Source organism: Nicotiana sylvestris, chromosome 2 (assembly GCF_000393655.2).
Source record: "Nicotiana sylvestris chromosome 2, ASM39365v2, whole genome shotgun sequence".
Classification (NCBI taxonomy): Eukaryota; Viridiplantae; Streptophyta; class Magnoliopsida; order Solanales; family Solanaceae; genus Nicotiana; species Nicotiana sylvestris.
The window spans coordinates 64,704,586-64,714,049 of NC_091058.1; the positions used below are offsets into that span (position 1 = coordinate 64,704,586).

General features: G+C 39.3%; 1 protein-coding gene across 1 annotated transcript; it reads left to right on the forward strand.

Annotated features, from left to right (window-relative positions):
• The first annotated feature begins 5,690 nt into the window (after positions 1-5,690).
• On the forward strand, positions 5,691-8,008 carry LOC104233300 (probable LRR receptor-like serine/threonine-protein kinase At3g47570). Its single transcript, XM_009786688.2, has 3 exons — positions 5,691-6,390; positions 6,503-6,632; positions 7,819-8,008. The coding sequence occupies exons 1-3, from the start codon at positions 5,691-5,693 to the stop codon at positions 8,006-8,008; spliced, it is 1,020 nt and encodes a 339-aa protein (XP_009784990.2).
• Positions 8,009-9,464: the final 1,456 nt, after the last annotated feature.

Genomic DNA, 9,464 nt, shown 5'->3' on the forward strand with positions numbered 1-9,464 from the left:
TACTGCAAGCTCCAAGTCGTGTGTGGGGTAGTTCTTTTTATGATTCTTTAACTGCCTGGAAGCATAAGCAATAACTTTTCCATTTTGCATAAGAACACAACCAAGGCCCACTCTGGAGGCATCACAATACACTGTGAACCCACCCGAACCTGTTGGCAAGGTTAGCACAGGTGCAGTGGTCAACCTCTTCTTTAACTCTTGAAAACTCTGCTCACAAGCGTCTGACCATTGGAACTTAACTGCTTTCTGAGTCAACTTAGTTAATGGAGCTGCAAGTGAGGAAAACCCCTCTACAAGCCTTCTATAGTAGCCAGCTAACCCCAAGAAACTCCTGATTTTGGTTGGCGTTGTCGGCCTGGGCCAGTTCTTGACTGCTTCTGTCTTCTGAGGGTCTACTTTTATTCCTTCACTAGATACCACGTGGCCTAAGAATGCTACTGACTGCAACCAGAACTCACATTTTGAAAACTTGGCATAAAGCTCATTCTCCTTCAAGGTCTTCAAGGCTATTCTAAGGTGTTCTGCATGTTCTTCCTTGCTCTTAGAGTATACCAAAATATCGTCTATAAACACGATAATAAAGGTATCCAAGAATGGCTTGAAAACTCTGTTCATGAGGTCCATGAATGCAGCTGGAGCATTTGGTAACCTGAAGGACATTACTAGAAATTCATAGTGCCCGTAGCGAGTTCTAAAGGCTGTTTTAGATATATCCTCCTTTCTGATTCTCAACTAATGGTATCCCGACCTCAAGTCTATTTTTGAAAAGTACTTTGCACCCTGAAGTTGATCAAATAAATCATCAACTCTTGGCAGTGGGTACTTGTTCTTAATGGTAACTTTATTCAACTGTCGATAGTCGACACACATTCTGAGAGACCCATCTTTCTTTTTGACAAACAGGACCGGGGCACCACATAGTGAAACACTCGGCCTGATGAAGCCCTTGTCAAGAAGGTCTTTCAACTGTTCTCTCAACTCATTAAGTTCTGCTGGAGCCATCCTATAGGGAGGTATAGATATGGGCTGAGTGTCTGGCATGAGATCAATGCCGAAGTCTATGATTCTTTCGGGAGGAAGTCCGGGAAGGTCATCTGGGAAAACTTCTGGAAATTCTCTAACAATTGGCACTGACTGAAGAGCTGGTGGTTCTGATTCTGGATTAATAATGTGAGCCAAATAGGCGAGACACCCCTTACCGATCATTCGTTGTGCCTTAAGATAAGAAATAAACTTACCTACAAGCGATGCTGAACTACCCTTCCACTCTAAGACTTCTTCATTTGGAAATTGGAACCTGACTATCTTGGCATGACAATCTAACATGGCATAGCAGGAAGACAACCAATCCATACCCATGATCACATCAAAATCCACCATTTCTAACTTTATGAGATCAGCTTTGGTGTTGCGACCTTGGACTGAAACTGTACAGCCTCTATAGACTCTGGTGACTTTCACTGACTCGCCAACTTGAGTAGATACTAGGAATGGCTCACTAAGTTGTTCAGGTTCTAGTCCGAGGTTAATTGCAAAGTATGGAGTCACATATGAAAATGTTGAACCTGGATCCATTATGGCATAAACATTATGTGAGTAGACTAAAAGTATACCTGTAATAACTTCTGCAGATGCCTCTGCACTCTGACGATCAAGTGTAGCAAATAAACGGGGTTGTCCCCCTCCCTGAGTAACTCGGTCTGCACCTCTTCCTGCTCCATGCCCGGACTGATTATGAGAACCACGAGCCTGAGGTGGTGCAACTGCAGTAGCTGAGGAACTAGAAGGACGAGCTGATCCACCACTGAAATTACGTTGCAACTTTGGGCAGTTGGCCTTTATATGACCAATGTCTCCACAATGGTAGCAACCATGAAACCCGAGCTTGCACTGACCTGAATGTTGCCGCTTACATATTCCACAAAGACTTTGCTGGTGTGAATGTTGCTCAGCATGACTCTAGCTATGTGAGGATGATGTCCTAAAATTCTGATTCTGGCGAGACTGATTTCCATTACTCTGAGTACGTCTGAAGGAAGACCCACCACCTGACTGATGACTGAACTGAGCTGGTGCTAATGACTCTTTATTAGAGGAATCCCTTCCGCCTCTGTTGGATGTACCATTAAACCTGCCCGTTGTCCGGGATTTCTTGTTATGCTCTTTCTCTTCTCTCCTTTGTTGTCTGTCTTTTTCTAAGTGTTTGGCGAACCCCACAACAGATGAGAAAGCTGTCATTCCTACCGCTGCAGCTGATGTCGTATCCTTAATGTGGTAAGCCAAACTGCCAACAAACCTGCGAATCTTTGCTTTTTCTGTCTTAACCATGTGAGGAGCATGCTTAGCTAACCTTATGAATTCCATGTAGTACTCTTGCACACTTTTATTCCCTTGCTTGAGCTGTTCGAACTCTGTAGCCTTAGCTGCCATATCCTCTTCTGGGATAAAGTTAGCCATGAAGGCCTCTTCAAATTCTTCCCAAGTAGGTGGACCATCATCTTCATCTCTCTCTTTTCCCACATCTCAAACCAAGCGCCAGCCACATCTCTAAGCTGGTAAGCAACCAGCTCCACAGCTTTGTCATCAAATACTTTCATCACTCGGAGGGCTTTCTTAACACCCTCCATCCATAACATTAGATATTCATCAACTATAGAACCATGGAACACTTGAGGACTCAACTTCAGAAATTCATTCACTCTTGAGGACTCAGAATTGTTCTGCCTATTTGTTTGAGGTGGAATCTTATCTCTTTTCTCGTTCTGGTTGGCCATAAAGTCCTTAAACATCTCCATAGCACTGTTGACTGCATTGAACATCTGACCCACCTCTGGGGATATAGTTGTTTGAGTCGGAGCTGCTGTTGGGGTTGGCGTTGGATCCTGAGGTACTTGCTCATCATGCTCCACCCCTTCTTCATGTTCAACCTGGGGTACTTGAACCCCCCTTGTGGATTTACCCTTCCTTTTCTAAGTTCGAGCCTTTTTAGTTATGCCTCGAGCCACAATAGTAGCAATAGTTTCTTGAGCAGCATCCTGAGTGTCGGTGTCAGAGTTGCGAGTACGAGCCATTTCTGCGAGTTTTGGAGAAAAGAATACATTAGATAATTTCTTAGAGGTAGGCTCTACTGCACGATCTAAAGTATGAAAAAAAAGACTTTTCCTAAATGCTTGTAGCCTCCTGTTTATAAGTATGGCACGCTTCATACACATAAACAAGACTCTACTAACATGGCTTCATAGACCCCTTGCACTCCAAAAACCTGAGGCTCTGATACCAAGTTTGTCACGACTCATTTTCTAAACAAGCCGAGATCGGCACTCGATCACTGAACCTGATCGAGCGAACCATCTCTGCTTATTCAATCTATTATAGCTCCACACTTTATATGCAACAAAGCAATACTCTAACCAAATACTCTTGATTAATTGAAATATTTAAATAAACCCAACTCCAAAACTTTATTCATTGTAACTACTGAATTATTGCTAAGTTATTATAAAATAACATATGAATCTCAACCCAATTACTATGTCTATGAAGCCTCTACTGATAAACTGACGCACTGCTCAGGACATGAGATTTCCTGGTCAGTTCTCTAGATAAACAAAGAAATAATTAAATGAAAATGACTCTACGAATACTCCACGAACAAAAGCGGAGCTCACCAATATCACTGGAAGGGAAGGAAGTCCTAACTCGTAACCTGTTCGCCTGCAAATCCGGTTCCTACGTTGTACCGCAGACCAACGTAGGTTCCCAAAAGAGAACGTCAGTACCATCCACTGTACTCAGTGAGTCTCAACAACAGGGGGAGAAACTTTAATAACATATACATTACGAGCAAAAGTTCTAAATGCATGTAAAACATAAAGCTTATAAGAATAATTCTAAAATAATTGCATAATAGCAATTTATGAATATTCTAAAAGAAATTCTTCTCTTTTTCTTTCTTTAAAAAAAATACTTCACTTTATACTTTGGGAGTTCCAACTATCCTGACTTAACTCTGTCTCAGTCACCGTGTGATCGGCATGGGTTCGATCCCAACCTGATCGAATAGGCCCAATCCACGAGGTGCTACTCGCTTCATGGTTCTCAGCGCTCATGTATCATACCTTAGCATGGCTAAGTAAATTCTCAGCAGAGAGACCCTCGGCTCTTATGCTCCCTACTTTGGCACAAGTAGTTTCAGGAAGTCAACGCTTTGGTCAGGACCCTCGGCCTGGACGATTACCCCTTCTCAGAATAAAGGATACTCCCCAAAAATCTTTTCTTTCTAAAACTTCTTCTTGTGACTTTTCAAGTCTAAATCTTTTCTTTCTAAAACTTCTTCTTGTGACTTTTCAAGTCTAAATCTTTTCTTTATAGAACATTATGTACATGCTCATATTGGTGTCCTTAAATGTAAAGCATGACATAAGAATGAAATAAACATATAAAGATATTTCTAAAGATTCTCTCTTCTTCATAATTTTCAACATGAAAATAGCATATAAGAACAACACAAAAATCTGAAAATTTAAGCACATATAGCATAATAGATCATCTAAACTTTTGCTAGAACAATTCTAAATTAATGGGTACTCACTCGCTCTAATTAAATAAAGATAAACTCTTTTAAGCAATTCATCAAACACCTTGTATGCGTGCTTTTGTGAGTTAAACCACTTTAGTAAAGGGTTATATCAACTCACCTCAAAATTTCTTGAGCCAATACGTAGGTCCCAGTCCAATTGATACCAGTCAAACAATCGATTCTACAACAATCGGTATATTTTAATCAGTTTTAAAGTACTACACCTAAATATGAAATTTATTGATGATATAGAGGAAGAAGGGAATTAACTACTCAATTCTTAGCTAATACTACTGTAGGGTAATTGACAATAAGAAATTTTATATACCTGAGTTCAAGGATTAGTGGTTTGTAAGGAACCCTAGAATATTTTCGTGGCCTCCTGAGTAAGCAGGGCTGCCTTTGTTTCGTAGGCTTGTATTTACTTTTTTTTTTCCTTTCCGCTTTTGTTTTGTTTATTCAAATAGGGCTTCTACCTTTTTGTTGCTTTTCTGAACAGGGCTTTTGCCTTTTGCCTCCTTCTAAAATGAATTACGTACTATTAAATGCAAGGCTTTAAGCCATTTGTTTTGTTTGTTATTTTATTTGTTTTTCCTTTTTTTTTACTTAACTAGTATTTAATAATTACCCAATTTTAATAATTAACAATATTAAAACTATTAATATTTTCCTAATTTTATATCCAATTTTATATATATATTTCACTATAGGCAAGATAGAAATAATAAAAATAGTAATAATTTAGTTCTATAGTTAGCGTGTCTCGAAACTTTTATAAATTTAAGGAGTGTTACATTGATCATCCAAGATCTTGCATTGTTCATCCTTGTATTAGGAAAAGGGCAAAACCTTCATGTTATTGTTATGGACAGAAGTTGCAATCTTCTCTTCGCTCTTGCAGTTTTCCTTCTGCTTCATGTCAATACTTCACTACTGTTCCAAATATTAGCACTGATGAAGCAGCTCTTCTTGCCTTGAAATCTCACATTTCTTCTTCAGATCCTAACTACATCTTAGCAAGCAACTGGTCTTCTTCCAGCCCAGTGTGCAACTAGATTAGAATCACTTGAAGCTCTCGCCACCATAGAGTCGCAGCTTTAGACATTCAAGCATGCAACCTTTTAGTACCATCTTGATTTTGTACGTCCCTTTGGGAGTGGGTCTGTTATTTCTTGCATTAGCCCTCGCGTATGTATTTTTAAGATTGCAAAAGATAAAGAAGAATGCAGGTCAAGCAGATCCGTCCCTTCTAATAAGACATGAAAGAATTTCCTATCATGAATTTGAACAAGCAACAGAAGGATTCAATGAAAGCAACTTGCTTGGTAATGGGAGTTTCAGCATGGTCTATAAAGGGATACTAAAGGATGGTACTCTTTTGGCAGCAAAGGCATTCAATGTGCAATTGGAAGGTGCATTCAAAAGTTTTGATACAGAATATGAGATGTTGCGCAACCTCTGCCATCGAAATCTTACTAAAGTCATCACTAGTTGCTCCACCCCCGATTTCAAAGCCTTAGTATTGGAATACATGCCGAATGGAACATTTGAAAAATTGTTATACAGTCATAACTTATTCTTAGACATGTTGCAGAGATTAGATATAATGATAAACATTGCATTTGCGATGGACTATCTCCACAATGGCTATTCAACACCAGTGGTGCATTGCGACTTGAAGTCAAGCAATGTGTTGCTAGATCAAGACATGGTTGGCCATGTGAGTGATTTTGGCATTGCAAAATTGTTAGGTGCAGGGGAGGCTTTTATGCAAACTAGGACAATTGCAACCATTGGATACATTGCTCCAGGTATTATAACTTCAAAACTTCATCATATCCTTAGAGTACCCAAAACACTAATTCTTTGCCCAGCTGGATATAGATTGGTAAGTTTTTCTAATTATTTTGACCATAATCGCAGAGTATGGACAAGATGGAATAGTATCCACGAGTTGTGATGTTTATAGTTTTGGCATCTTGATGGTGGAGACGTTTACACGAATGAGACCAAGTGATGAAATATTTACTGGAGACTTAGCATACGACGTTGGGTTAGTGATTCTTTTCCAAGTTAGATTCATAGGGCGGTGGATGCTAATTTGGTACTGTTGAATATGTCAAAACATCCCACATCGGTTGGGGAGAAAATTGGGTAGGAATTTCACCCTATAAAAGGAGGCCTAATATTTAGGATTTAAACACACCTCTCATTTGTCTTTTTATCTTCTTAAGGTATTTGTATCTTCTCTCTTTAGTATTATTTCACTTGTATTTTTTGAGTGGAATAAAATATTGGTTGTATCCGAGGAAGTAGGCAAAATTGGCCAAACCTTGTAAATTCCGGTGTTCCTTTTATTGTTGTTTTATTGTCTTATTTATTATTTGGTGACTGCCATATTTTTTTGGTGTAGTAATTGTGACTCATTCACAATATATACATTTGGTTTTCGCAACAATTGTTATCAGAGCCAAGGTACTGTCTAAGTATACTCTGTGGTTGCACCATAGTCTGATCTTCCACATCAGAAAAGATTTATCTTGGTAACTGAGTCAAGGTTCTGTCTGAGTATGCTCTGTGGTTGCAGCTTAGTCTGATCTTCCACACCAGAAAGGAAATAATCTTGATTTGTGTCGTCAAGATTGTGAGAGAAATTTCTGTGAGAGATATTGTGCCATCAAGCCCTTCTTTTTTTACGATATAGGATGGAAGGAATACCACACAATTTTTTATTTAACGAAATTTCTCTCAGAGAAGTTTGTTCGGCTTTGTACAGCTATGAACAAAGAAAGGGAGAAAAACAGAAGGGCGGAGAAGGAGAAGCACTGGTTGTGAGGGGTCCTCCTCAAAATCAAACGAGGACAAAGAAGGGAAGATCCAAGTCAAGATCTAGACCCAGCAAAGATGAATGTGCCTTTTTGTCGAGAAAAGGGGCACTGGAAGAAAGACTGTCCGAAGTTGAAGAATAAGACCAAACATAACAATGGAAAGGCCATTATGGATTCAAATGTAGTTGATTGTGATGATTCAGACTTCTCATTAGTTACAACAGAACCATCAACATCATCAGACATATGGTTGATGGACTCAGCTTGTAGCTATCATATGTGTCCCAACAGGGACTAGTTTGTGGATTTTCAAGAAGGAGAATATGGAGTCATCCACACAGCGGATAACAGCCCTCTTACCTCATATGGCATTAGTTCAATACGATTAAGGAACCATGATGGAATGATCAGAACATTAACAGATGTTCGATATGTACCGGATTTGAAGAAAAATCTCATCTCTGTGGGAGCCATAGAACCAAAAGGGTTCAAAATCATTGCAGAAAATGGAGTGATGAGAGAATGCTCCGGTCCACTAGTAGTAATGAAGGCTAATCGGAAGAACAATAATATTGTACCGCTATCGTGGAAGTATAGTTAGTAGGACAACAACAGTGACATTCAGTGACGACAAAGAGGCAGAAGCAACCAAGTTATGGCACATGCGCTTGGGACATACTGGAGGAAAATCCTTGAAAACTCTATCAGATCAAGGATTGTTAAAAGGAGTAAAGGCTTGCAACTTCGAGTTTTGCGAGCATTATGTCAAAGGGGAACAGACAAGGATTAAATTTGGTACAGCGATCCATAATACTAAAGGCATTTTGGATTAAGTATACTCTGATGTTTGGGTCCTTCCAAAACACCTTTACTGGGTGGGAAGCACTATTTTGTAACCTTTGTTGATGATTTTTTCCGAATAGTGTGGGCGTATACAATGAAGAGCAAAGATAAAGTGTTGGGAATTTTTCTCAAATGGAAGACGATGGTGAAGAATCAAACAGGCACGAGGATCAAGTGTATTCGCACAGACAATGGAGGTGAATACAAAAATGATCATTTCAATAAGGTCTGTAAAAATGATGGCATCTTCAGACACTTCACTGTCAGACATACACCACAATAGAATGAAATGGCAGAACGTATGAACCGGACCTTGCTGGAGAAGGTATGGTGTATGTTGTCCAATGCTGGCTTGGACAAAGAATTTTGGACTAAGGCAATTACATATGCATGCCACCTCATTAATCGCTTACCATCTGCTGCTATTGATGGCAAGACACCATTTGAAAAATGGTATGAAAAGCCTGTTGTAAATTATGACTCTTTGCACGTATTTGGCTCAATTGCATATTATCATGTGACAGAGTCAAAATTGGATTCAAGAGCAAAGAAGGCTATTTTATGGGGATTACTTTTGGAGTCAAAGGATATCGCTTATGGTGTCCTATGACAAAGAAAGTAATATTCAGCAGAGATGTTACCTTTGATGAATCTGCTAAAGTAAATAAGGTAACAGAAGATACCAAACAAAATGAGAGTGTTTCTAAGCAGGTGGAGTTTGAGGAAAAATTTATTTTTTCTACACAAGAAGCAGAGGAGGAAACAAATGAAGATTATCTTCTAAGAGAAGAGCCAGTAGAGAGGGAGATTTTAGCTCAGTAACCTCAACAACTTGAATCAATAGCAACCAGCAGTCCAAAAAGGACAATTACAAAACTTGTTCGTCTTATAGAGACGGTTGCTTGTGCCGCCTCAATTGTAGCTGATGATGTTCCTACCACTTATAAAGACGCAGTCCAAAGTTCAGAAGAAGATAAGTGAAGGATTGCCATGAATGATGAAATAGAGTCCCTTCATCAGAATCATACATGGAGATTGGCCAATCTCCCGAAGGGAAGAAAGCAATTGGGTGCAAATGGGTATTTGCAAAGAAAGAAGAATTTCCTAACCAAGAAGATGTTCGCTACAAAGCAAGATTGATAGCCAAAGAATATGCTCGAAAGGAGGGAATTGATTACAATGAAGTGTTTTCTCCAGTTGTAAAACATTCCTCC

What these genes read in the sequence shown, in the direction of transcription:
- LOC104233300 (XM_009786688.2), top strand. Translation starts at nt 5,691, where the DNA reads ATGCAACCTTTTAGTACCATCTTGATTTTGTACGTCCCTTTGGGAGTG. An exon ending in CATTGGATACATTGCTCCAG is followed by an intron (nt 6,391 to 6,502) that starts GTATTATAACTT and finishes CCATAATCGCAG; the next exon opens with AGTATGGACAAGATGGAATA. An exon ending in GACTTAGCATACGACGTTGG is followed by an intron (nt 6,633 to 7,818) that starts GTTAGTGATTCT and finishes TGGAATGATCAG; the next exon opens with AACATTAACAGATGTTCGAT.